At 38.3% G+C, this 13,045-nt stretch overlaps 1 protein-coding gene across 2 annotated transcripts in view; it reads right to left on the bottom strand.

The window, feature by feature from the left end:
* Positions 1-643: 643 nt before the first annotated feature.
* The window catches only part of LOC139736286 (adenylate kinase 2, mitochondrial-like), a 28,313-nt gene continuing 15,911 nt past the window's right edge, over positions 644-13,045 (bottom strand). The window contains exons 1-4 of one of the 2 annotated variants that reach the window (XM_071647018.1): positions 11,264-11,613; positions 3,527-3,763; positions 2,459-2,626; positions 644-1,541 (exon numbers count right to left, since the gene is read on the bottom strand). In XM_071647018.1, the coding sequence (XP_071503119.1) occupies positions 1,323-1,541; positions 2,459-2,626; positions 3,527-3,763; positions 11,264-11,401 (762 nt within the window). In that variant the 5' untranslated portion in view covers positions 11,402-11,613 and the 3' untranslated portion in view covers positions 644-1,322. Of the gene's footprint in view, positions 1,542-2,458; positions 2,627-3,526; positions 3,764-11,263; positions 11,614-13,045 lie in introns of those variants that run through there. The other variant, XM_071647017.1, reaches the window with a different exon arrangement.

Below are 13,045 nucleotides of genomic sequence, written 5' to 3'. Positions count from 1 at the left end.
AAAAGCAAGCAACTCAGTTTCACAAATGCAAGAAGCCTTTTGAGGCTCATTCCTGCTTACACCTGGACTCCATATTCAACACAAAGAAGTTGACATGATAGCAACTCTTGCCACAGTGGCAAACGCCGTGGTAACGTGTCATGGTAACAACAAAAATCCTGCTTCCTGATTAGCTGTTGCCACAAGAAGTTGCCATTCTAGTAAGAATCAATATCACAAGACCCGGCAAATTATAAGAACACCAGGACACACCACTGTATAATATATTCTCTGTGTAAAAATACTGACATACATTTGGAGCTGTGATATAGCTTTAGCATGAACTTTGGCATGGGTGACAGCACAAAACAAAATGAAGCAACATTTAATCATTACAGTTTAATAGCTTTGGGGGGCATTTATAGGACCGTGCCACCAAGCATCACAAAACAATCAACAAATGAGCGTGACAAGATTAAATATTTTTGAAAACAATAGCTGTGAAGATGACTATTTTGATCACTGATCAAATGATGGAAAAATAGTGACCCAAAATGAACAATGATTAAAATATTACATTCCTAAGCACTGATGTGACAGTCCTAGAGGATTTGATACACCAAGGCAGAATTATATACATTTTGTAGATATATTTGATTCCCTGCACAGGCATATTCATGTTTGTATAATTTAGCTTATTGAATCATTGCATTATAATCACCAAACATTTTCCATCCATCAGCTCACACACCCTTTCGGCACTCAAGATCTTAATTTGAACCACTCAATCACAGTCACAATGCTGTAACTGAGTTTAACCTCCAAACAATTGTCCACATACAGTCTGTATGATATAGTTCCCCTTCTCAAGAGTCTACTTATTTCCATTTATTATTGACACAAACATCCCAGTGAGTTCAACAATATCTCAGTGCGATGCACTATTGTATACACCATACACTTCACGAGTCTAATTTCTCACAAATCCCGACTTCCTGACAATTTCGTGAGTGGTTAAATTTGCGATCTTGGAGGTACGGTCCTGAACGGGGAAATGAATGCATACACGTCACACACGCATGCTGGGATCAAACCTTTGCACATGTTTTTAAATTCACAAATTACGAATGGCATGCAATTCGTGAAATATATGGTGTATACAGTAGATGGAGAACCTTTGTTTTACACACACAAAAGTTTCCCACACAATCACAGGGCTTGCCCTGTTATGATCGTTCAAGTTTATCAACTATGAGTTAAGTCGCAAAAATATATGTTCTGCTCAATCTACTCAGATTTAAAAATTAAAAAAAAGGGAAAGAAAAAAAAATATGACTCAGTAATCAGACGAATACAACTCTGTCCTTCTGGACCTTCTTAAAGACAGCCTGGACGCTGGCGTAGACGGCGTCGAAAGACTTGGAAGCGTCAATGCGGGTGTGGAGGCTCTGCTTGGAATAGTAGTCCACGAGGGGCGCGGTCTGTCGGTGGTACGCCTCCAGTCGTGTCTTCAACGTTTCCTCATTGTCGTCACCACGGCGAACCAAGGGCTCTCCTGTTATCTATTTAAAGTAAGTTCAAAATCAAATCAGTGACAAAAAATTATCAATTTCTTATGCAAGGACAGGGAAACACAGGAATATAACGAATAGTTGCCTCCTGGAAAGAATCATCAGCAAATTTGATAGCTACCATGACTACGGAAGCATTTTCAAACGATTCAAATTTTTACTTGTCTTCCCCAAATATGCTCAAAATTTCGTTATCATATCAATAGCACGCACCAACAAACAAACAAATTAACTGCATACTCTGTTAGTTCTAACACCACATGCTTATCAACACTAAAGTATAATTTGCAAATCTGATAAAAAAAGAACATACTATGTTAATATGATGGGGCAATACAAGAAGATACAAAATAAATAGCTTTGTTGACACGTCCGGTCATAAAAGTTATAAGTGATCTTTTACCATCTAAACTTCACACACCTACATAAGCGGTGGGCCCGTGGCATGGGGCCACTAAAAATTGATATGGGCCATCAAATTTCCATTTTGGTGGCCCGATCAGGCAACTAAGATAAAAAAATGGATTGTTTCCTTTTATTTTGGGCCACCAAAATGTAATTTTCAAATCTAAAGCTTCTAGTAGCCCAACGAGGCCATGAGATAAAGAAGTTTATAGAGTCAAGCCCTATTCAATCTCTTATATCAGTTGTGTTGCTGGGCAATATCTAGGGTAACTTTGTTTTATTTCTCAGGATCAGTCATCTGTTGATTCACTGAAATCACAAAACTAAAACTGCTACAGAACATACATTTGTACAGATACATGTATTAAAGACTTTGGACATCAATTTCTAACAAACACATTATTTAGATTTATCTTACAGATCATTACACCGGGAGTACAGTGTAACTGCCTATCAGAAAGAACAGTAAAGAAAAAAACAAAACTAAATAAAACCAAACTCACATCATCCTTCATGTGTTCCTTGGGTGGGTTGAACTTGGTGTGGTAAGACCTCCCGCTGGGCTTGTGGAAGAGGCGTCCGCAGATCCGCTCCACCAGCAGCGAGTCGTCGATGCCGAACTCGATAACGGCGTCCAGTTTGGTTTTCCTCTTTTCGAGCAGCTCGTCAAGCTAATAAAGAAGGGACACAGTCACATCATAAGAGTGCTTAGATATGGAATTACTCTGACACAGCTTATCATTTCATACAGGAGCTATATGATATTTGGCTTTTTGACTTGCTTTTCTGTTTTGTTTTTTTTTTCAATCAAAAAGAATGCTCGGCTGAATTTGTTTGGCTGAGGGGTCATACAACCTGTACTGTAAGTGTCATACAGCTGGTAAATGTCATTCTGATACTCATTTTCATTTAACTTGGCAGAGTGCAAAATATTACTCACCCCAAAAATATCCACTTTTACAGTACAGCCTCTTAAGAATTTGCAGTTAATAAAGTAGAGTCATTGAGCTTTGGTCTGTGAATATTTGCATTTCATACACTTCCACCAACTGTTGCAAACACACTTTGCAAACTAGATAAGACACAGCTGCCATTACCTCCTAATTCTGCAACTGGATAATTTGCACACGATGTTATAAAAAATTGTCTTTTTTGTTATGAAATAGGGCAAAGTACAATCTCTGCCCTATGAAAGTCACCACTAATATTACACTTGCAGTTATCACTACTTTCCAACAATTTGAAGCGGACTGTCAAAAACAGCAAACAGAACACCTTGCTTCAAAGTTGACTCCATTTGTCAGACAATTTCCCGGCAGTCAACCTGAATACAGGATGGATTTTGATGACAGAGAAATCACATCATAATGAGCTGGCTTTAGATGAGGCACCACTTCTGACAAGGTGAATTCAGCTTTCGCAATTTTCCAACAGTGCAAGTAGCTGGTCTCTTTTTAGGAATGTTTACGATGAGGTACTGGCTTAAAGGAAGGTAAAATCACAGTCCGAGTGACCTCACAGTAAATGAGGCTTCCCTATGTTTTGACCAGCACCACAATGCAAAGTTTTACCTTTTCTGCCTGGACGACCGTCCTGGGGAAGCCGTCCAGCAGGAAACCATTCTTGCACTCGGGGCTGTCCAGCTTGCTGTCAATCATGTCAACGACCAGCTGGTCACTGACCAGTTTGCCACTGTCCAGGACCCCCTTCACCTTCTTGCCCAGCTCGGAGCCGGACGCGACGACGGCACGCAGCATGTCGCCGGTCGCCAGGTGACACACGCAGTAGTCATCGACCAGCCTGGCAGCCTGGGGTTAGAAAGACAGAAAGAAACAAACGATAAATGATAATTTAACTAATTTGATAATACCCTCATAATTACGTAATGATGATATTAATATGACAGTACAATGCTAGGAATGTAATAATCATGAATCGATCATCAGCACTGGACCTACTCCGGATGTTATCATTGTCATGGCATGGTTGGTATGAGAAGCAATACTAATCCTCATGATATATGCTTGGTATGAAATAGAATAAAAGACCAAGACATGTCTTCATCATAAATCGACCAGGACGAAACAGCAGTTTATGCCTGTGTAAGAGTTCTTTAAAGACTTTTACAAGACAAGCATCCAGTATTAGCTGCAGAAATCTACAGAGGATGCAACACTCGTATCAAATGTATCCAAATAAAATGTACAAACTGTAAGTATGATGCAAGAATCTATTGCATCCTGTGGATATCACACATTGTACATCGTATTGTTTGTCTGTAGGTCTGCCTGCAAAAGCAGACAAGTTTGTTACTCTATCTACACACATGCATACAGTTGCACAGAAGGTACATGTACAATGTACTGTAGTGGTACACAAGGTGTTGAAATTTTTGTACATTTCGCGCAGCCAGAAACTAGCGTGAAAATAAAAGCAAGCGAATATTATTGCTTGCCTTTTGTCCAAGTGGTTAATGTCTTGATTCTGCGAAATTAAAAACATGCGAAACTCTTCTTACCCGGCTGAGCACAAAAACTTAGTCACACGAAAATATCCACTTTTACAGTACACTATTATAGATTACTGTAAAAGCATCCAGCCCTACAAAATTACATTCATACCCACACTTTGCATAATTTGTGATGGAGGAAACTCCATTTACAGGTCCCATCAGCATAATACAATCTACATGTACCATTTGTTTCATGACAGGATGAAGAATACAATTTGTACATTTGTAGAGTGAATAAGAAGACAATATGACATAGGAGAATTTCAGTCCTTCCAGTTTGGACAAGCAATACCTACATTTGTGTACTAATACATATATAAATTGGAGGATGAGTTTAATTCGCCAAATGCTGAGCACTGCAAATCTTCAATTAAAATCAATGAACATGATTATAACTTGTATTTTTTAAAAACTTACATACAGTGTACATGTATGTAGGGTAGGATACGATATTAAAAGCACATGGGCAATTCCACGGTAACTGACGTTACGCGTAAGGATTTTCATGAAATTGTTTACCTTGTAGTTTTGTGAATGAAAGCACCTGGGGCTTGCAATTGGCATTGATGAATAAGTTAATGAGAATGAAGAAATAGGTGGAAAGTTTTTCTCTCAAACTGCATTTCTTATCACATAGCAAGTGAAAATGTGTCGGTAACTGACGTTACGGAAAAAGGACATGGGAAATTATGGTGTAGATTTAAATGGAAATATCTCATGTCCCTGACTTTTAACCTTTATGTGTTTAATATGGCTATACACTTAGGTTCTTAGGAACAGGTGTGCAAAATAATGTGCACTTTAGTTGTCTCCTTTTAGCACCATGCCAGTTTCAGTGAAGGCATGACGGTAACTGACGTTACGTAACTGACGTTACGCTTACATTTGCCATAGGGTTTACACATGAAAAATCATGATTGGGAATAGCTTTGTGATTTTTCATAATTCTGACCATTCAGAATGATTTGTTTGATATAGAGTCATACCTTGGTTCATCAGTCATAAATACACAAATGAAATGAAACATTTGTCCATTTTCTTTGTGTTCTATGAAAACTTAAAGGTAAACATGTCAGTAACTGACGTTACGTAACTGACGTTACACATACTTTGCCATGGGGTTTACAGACAACTAATTTATTTAACAGGTTATTATACTGCTGCAATATACCAGTAACAATCCCAGGCAACTACTTAGCAACAAATTAAAACAAAATCTAAAGACACAAATGGGTTGGGCACTTTGGGGGCAACCCCCCCCCCCCCCCATGGCATAGCACAGTTGGTCAAAAATATCAAAAGTAAATGCACAAGAGGATATTTCTCGACATTTGTCTGAAGATTGAATTCTAATTCAACATTTATGATTACACAGAGCCATTAATAGATTAAGCAGTTCCAAGTATAAATACATGTATATTGACATGACTAAAAGGGTTTTTTGTTTGTTTGTTTGTTTTATTTATTGAACAGGAAAGTTTTTATATCTAGAGTGCTCCACCCATAATACCTTGCAGTACCAAACTACACAAAACATGGATATTTTTGTGCTTGAAAAAATATCAAAAAAATTTCAGGTCATGGGGAAAACACACTTATCAACTCATAAATATGCATAAATATGTATGAAATGTATTGTGATATATTTCTTCTTCTTTTCTTTATTTTACTCCTCCTTCAAGGCGTTGTTAGGGCCATAAATAAAAAAAAAAGGTCTCCATCATCAATTGATTTAAATGTGACAGTGCACCTCAAAACAAACAAAAAGTCGCCAGACATGAATTTTAAGTTAAGACCATATTCTGAAAGAGCAGACTTTATGCTTTAAAATGATGTATAACTCAAATCAAATGGACTCTCCTAACCTATCTAAATATTGGAAAGAAAGCACAAACTCAGCAAAAGTGTGAACTGAGAAAAGAGGCTCTGAAGTACAGTGTCTATTCAAGCGCTTAATCTTTACTAAACCGTGCTGGCTGTGCGATGAATGGGACAAAAAACAGGAAGTAAACCACCAGAGTAACAACAATGAAGGGATTATTAGATTGAACTGAAATTGAGCATGCCTCATTAACACATTCTGTCCATAATCAATGCCAACTTTCAAAGCAGTAGCCCTATCCTTTCAAAAGTTACTAGTGTTGAAAGTGAAGAGTGTGGACAAGGTTTTTCAGAAATGAAAAAAGGATTCTAAAGACACACATAACCACACTATTCTACCAAAAATGTTTGAGATAAACTGCTAAAAAACACACTTTCCTGCCCGTTTTATGATACCAAATTTTAGCATAATGTAAAAGAAGACCCGCTCTTTCAGAAAATATGAAAAAGTCAAGTTCGGCTAGGTTGACCCGTTTCACTTATTTTCAGTCCTCACGCAAAATCAGTGTGTGCGACTTTATGTTCGTTTTGAGGTGCACGGTCACAAATGAAAAGTGTAGCACTTTTAATATTTCTCTGTGAAGAAGAAAAATAAATGCTTTTTTGGTCAAAAGAGCATTATTGGTTTATTCCTTGCTTGAAGTAATTCAACTGTTTTTCTTTTCCTTTACACTGATATATCACGGCTTGCAAATACATTCCAGATACCAAGAAATTGGACTTTGCAACGAAAGAATTCTAAGATTTAAAAAAAAAATCTTCCTGTTCATAATTATCATGTATTGTATAATGTCCCTGCATGAATAGAACAAAGTAATCAACAAATACACACTGTATGAACAATTTTTTTAACCCTAGAATCCCCTCTCACTTTGAGCAACATCAGTGTTAAGTTTCAAACAGTAATGAGTACATGCCTTACGTACCATAATACAGATGCGCCATGTTAACTACACCACACATTTAAGTGCAAGAGAAGAAATATCTGTTTGTGCATTTGCCTTGAGGTGGAAACTTGACTATTAAGTTTCCAGAAAAAAAAAAGAAAAATGCTGGCAAAAGCAAACATTGGTGAAGATTGTAACTGTTGGTATAAAGCTGTGCACAAGTTTGCATGTTAACCACCTTTTCTATAAAAAACAAACAATCATGTCACTGATTAGGCCTACAAACTTTGGTAGCTTTATCATCCCGTAGGACTGGGAATGTACTAATTTGCGTGCATATACTGCATGTGGCAAACTAAACTTCCAGATGATTTAGCCTTACACTTGTGCTGAATCAAAAATTGAAAGCTCAAGCCCCCCCCCCCCCCCCGCACAAAAAAAAAAGATAATCATGGTAAATGAGTGAATAAATAAATTTAGAAATAAAATAAAATGAAAAAAATATATCCATGGACATGCCATGGTAATGACATCATTCCCTATGACAGGGATTGCTGCTCTTTGTTGTAAGTTGACTTCCCAGATGTACTAAAATGGCCAAGAGTCAAAAATTTTGCCTCAGTTATAATTATTGTCATGGTAACTGACGTTACATACTCGTGTATGACGTTTCGGTAACTGACGTTACACAGTTTGTAGTGATCAGTTTGACTCTCCAGTATGCCAAGTATCCTTATTTCTGGTATTGAAATGAAGGCATATGGGCATACATTAGAAATCCCAAGTTACATCATAAAGCTCACTTTCTTTGATGAATAGGGTTAAAAACTCCTTGTTTTTGGTAACTGACGTTACATCCATCATTGTCAAAGTAATTAAAAGTTTTTAGCAAATTCTTTAAAGCAACCGGCTTTTTTTTCTATCGTGTGGTAAAAGACTTCTCTGGTAACTGCATACATATAAAAGATTGTTGTTTAGAGTACTAATAAAGTGGATATACATAGAGTAAGTTATGCCACAATCCACTCTTTTCACCATTGAGTTATAGGCATATTTTGGCAGCCATTTTGAAAATCAAAATGGCCACTTTTATTGAAAAACATAATGATTCTTAAAACTTCAACTCAAGTACTGTCTGAAAATGTATGGTGTTTGAAACAAATATCATTTTGAATTTTTGGCACCTGTGTCCTAGTTACCGTGGAATTGCCCACATGATTACATTGTACATGTATTGTTTTGAAGAAAGCATACAATTTACAAATGCACACATTTTAATGTCAAATTCATTGTAAACTGTATCCCTGAATCTTGTTCAATCAATGTGTGACATCAAACACTGCTATGTATGTATACAGTTTCAAAGTTTTTTTCCTAACATTCAACATACAGATGGTACACATTTGTACATACATAAAACATGTACAGTGTACGTAATTACAATGTACTTGGACCCCGTTTACAGTGCGGGGCTGGGCTGAGCCCAGCCTCAACTTTTGCGGGGCCAAGCCCCGCAATTTTGTCCGTTTACACTGCTGGGCTCGGCCGCGCTTTTAATTCAAGCCTTTCAATATTTTGTCGTAGTGGCGCTCTGCTTGTAAACAAACGCAATTTGGTATAGTCTGATTTTCAGACCCTTTGCCAACTAGATTCCGTGGCGACGAAGTCACCATTCGGGCAAAGACCTTTGCTGTTCAAAGGAAGAATCCTTTGCAGGACAAAACCACCATAAACTATACTAGTTTTCGACGTTGAGGGGGTTAATATCCTGAATAGCGAAATAGTACGAGCAGAGGGTTTGGAGGCCAGACTAAAATTGGCCGCGCATTTGGCCCAGTTTGCGTTTACACCGAGAAAAGGCCGGGCTCGGCCGCGGCTGAGACCACCTCCTGAGCGTGCATGGCCAAATGCGCAGCCAATTTTGGCCCCACATTTGGCCTTTTGCGCGTTTACACTGAGCCTCGCACTGTAAACAGGGTCTATGATTCTTGTACAAGTTTGCACTAATATGAAAACTCAAAATATATGGTTTCTATATGGCATGATGACCTTTAAGGCAGTGCAAAGTATGAGAGATTGTGAGATGAACTACTACACATACATGTACATTGTACTACACATCCTCACATGCTCTATGAAGTCTATCCCGGTGAGCGACCTCTACCGGCCCCCATCTCATCCTGTTTTCCCAATCAACCCATCCTCATCAAACCATCCTCATCAAACCATCCGCATCACACCATCGCCACGCTCTCTTCATGGAAACACTAATCTCTCCTACTGCTAGAACAGTCATTGGGTAGTCTACAATTCAGACTCTTTATCACACAGGGAAAGTAGCAATCACTGGATAATTGAAAGTCTCCACATTACATGTGAATGCCTTTCATCCTTTGCTGACATAAATATTTCCCAGGGGCTGCCCGCTGGTCCACCCAAACAGACACAGAAACGCATCTCTTGCCTTGCTTGCATGAGCGGTGCATGTGACTACATGTAGCTTCCCCATCCACGTCTGAACAAGGAGATACTACATTGTAGCTAGGCATAGTCCGTAGAATACCACCTTGGTCTGAGCAGCTGAAACAGCTGTTTAGAGTGTACTTGCTTGTCATTAAAAGTTGAAAGTTTAATTACTTTGAAAAAGACCATCATGTGTACCATAGGATCTATTTTGTGACACCCCTGGTATGCATGATGTCTGGTAGTTAATCAAACTGAAACCAAAAAGCACATGACACAGTTCATAATTGTGTAATCTAAAATCTTATAATTTCACAAAGTTGCTGATTGCTTTGATTTATTCTTCTATTGATGTTCCAATGAGAAATTGCATGTTTGGATTTCCTACTGAACGCACTGCATTAACGATTTCATCATTTTTTCCCCCTGGAGATATTTATTACATTGTAGATGGTTGTTTACCTGTACTACACGAGGGATAAAAATGACAACATCTAGCCCCACTACTTCACAGGGAAGATCTGTCAGTGTTCTATCTGATGTTTTCTTTCCTTTCATAGATGATTCAAAGATACATTCAAAGGGATGATCTCATAATTTACACCTTTCACCATTCATTATAAAGAATACTCATATCTCAATCCAAGCAAAACATTAAGGAAAAGATAACAGAAACAAAGAAACAAACACAACAATAAACATACCTGGTAAGTTTTCAGTAGGGAAGAAGAAAGAAAAATAATATATAATCACGGCAATATCAAGCATTATCTTTCTTCTTTGGCCAAAGAGGACAATTTGAAGAAAATTTCTGAAGACACTTTGTAAAGTGTATGAATATGATCATGTATTTGGAGGTAGTGACTACAGTGTGAGAGTTGGACAAGTGGTTCAAAGTGATAGATTGCACTCACTGGCATATCATCTGCAGAAGACTCATTTGAAGCTTTCTGGCTGGGAGGGGATGAACCCCAAAAGATCTACTTGCAACATAACATTAAAGGGATCATACAGTTTTGGTTGAGACCTAATTTCAGGTTTCTAACATTTTCTGGTGAGATAATGAGAAACCCCTTATGAAATATGAAAGAGCATGTAATTCTATGAGGAATTCAACATTTATTTGATGAAAATTGGTTTTGAAATGGCTGAGATATCCAAAAAAGAGCGATTCTAATAAAGTGTGGGACCCACACTTTATTACGATCGCTTGTTTCACTTTATTTTTGGATGTTTCATTCAGTCCAAACCCGATTTTCATCAAATAAACTTTGAATTCCTCTTAAAATGGTATGCTCTGTACTATATCATAAGTGTTTTCTTGGTATCTCGCAAAAAGTTAAAAGCCCAATTCTCATCTCCACCAATACTGTACTATCCCTTTAAAGAATTCCATTTACAATAATGCCTCTTTGGGATAGAGGGATACAGAATATACAAAAAAAAAAACCACCAGACACATGCAAAAACTAAATGAAACTATCACAAAAAAGAAAAGAAAGACAATGAAAAAAAGAACATAAAAAAGAGAACAATTTGCTGCCAGGCAAGAAACAGTTTTCTACCTGAGCTCCTTTCCCTGCTCCAGGGGGTCCCACAAGCACGATGCAGAACTTGGGGCGCTCAGCCCCCTGCTGCTCCGGGACTCCCTCGCCCTCTCGCAGGGCAGCTCCCGGATTCCGACCCTCGATCGCCGCCGACATTTTTAGAACGTCAGGTCGCCAATTATCTTCAGACTATCGCTGAGCTTCTTTTTCGTTCTCAGATGTTCAGCGAAGGCAATGTTATCTTTAAAGTCTCTGAGCAATGCTTCCACGGAGCATCAGGAGTTTGAAATTGATGATGCAGCTCACACAACTCCCTTTTCTGGATTGTAATGGTGAACTCCGTCTGCAGGCTTTATCTTTATCTTTATCTGTTTATAAAGCAGGAATCAGATTTGGGGAGTGTTTGGTTGGGGGGGGGGGGGGTGGGGGGATATGCAGGAAGATAGGGGGAGTCATAAATTTACATCCACTCATTTGAATCTCTTCATGGCAAGCCCATATTCCTCAGTTGTTATTCCAGTTGCATTATTAGCAATTCAAAGTGGCCGCAAAATGCAGTTGAAACCAGCTGTACACTCGACTCACACATCATGGATGAATCTGAATACACACCAAACCACAAAATATAAACTACGCTGAGAGTTATGGACCATCAGGTCATGCACCTCTTGAGGTCGTCATTGAGTCAAACAAGAACGTCATTTCCTTCCTAGGCAAGGCAGCGGAAAGATCTAGAAGAGGAAGGAAATTGGGAAGGTTTCAAACCTCTATTAAAAAGCATTTGAACTGTGGACAAACTATCAAAACTCTGGCAGAATCACATTCATGACCAGCATCTTAGTGTATAGGCACCTGCAAAATGATTCAAGGACTGGATGGTTTACAATGGGTAGGTCATTGTCTCTGGGATTTCTGTGTGTCTTGTAGAAAGTGGATGGAGATTCAGAACCATGGGCATATGGGTTAAACCCATGAGTATGAATGCACTATGATCAGAATGATAAAAACAAGAATGATCAAACTACAGTATATTCCTCCTTCAATCCAGGTGTAGTGGTATTTTGTGTTCCATCCTGACAGAATTCTGCACAACTGATGCAAATCAAAACAGCAACATTTCCTGGAACAAGAGTGTACATGCAAAGGACATACAGGTAAACCTCGCTAAATGGCAAGCTTGTTTACAAAGAGGTGTTGCTTTTAACAATTTGAATTTGGTGGTCCCGATTTGCCAATACCACTTCTGGTCTCTTGTTAGGCACATTTGCAGTGAGGTAAGGCCTACTGGTCACAAAAAGTTATTAAAATTGGAGGTCCTAGCACCTTCAAGATACATACATTGTAACAGATTTTGTTTTCCTGTGTGTGTGTGTGGTTTTTGTTGTTGTTGTAGTTGTTGTTGTTGTTGTTGTTTTGTTGTTTTTGGTTGGTTTTGTTTGGAAACCTGGAGGATATGAAACCATACAAAAAAGAAATACCCCCACAATGTACTGCATCAAACATCTAAATACTTGATGCTACCATAGACAGTCCCAGCAAATCAAAATGATGCAAAATGCCACAAAGATTTAGATGACACTAGACAGTTACATGTACAATCATGACCAAGTCAGTGATTTGGAGGTACGGTATCCATGCCTGCCTACTAACACTATGGGCCGTTAGTTCACAGACATTCACAAGATTGTAGACCTCTATTGCTTTGATGATATTACAAATGTAATGATGAAAATAAGTGCTGTTCTTTCTATTAAAAAAAACACCAAAACAAAACAAAAAACAAAAGCCATTTTTGCGTGG

This window comes from Diadema antillarum, unplaced genomic scaffold (assembly GCF_040938485.1).
Source record: "Diadema antillarum isolate AM-2024a unplaced genomic scaffold, OU_Dant_1.0 seq00000635_RagTag, whole genome shotgun sequence".
NCBI classification, from domain to species: Eukaryota; Metazoa; Echinodermata; class Echinoidea; order Diadematoida; family Diadematidae; genus Diadema; species Diadema antillarum.
Note: the sequence above shows the minus strand (reverse complement) of the source record. Positions and strands in the feature narration are given on the sequence as shown.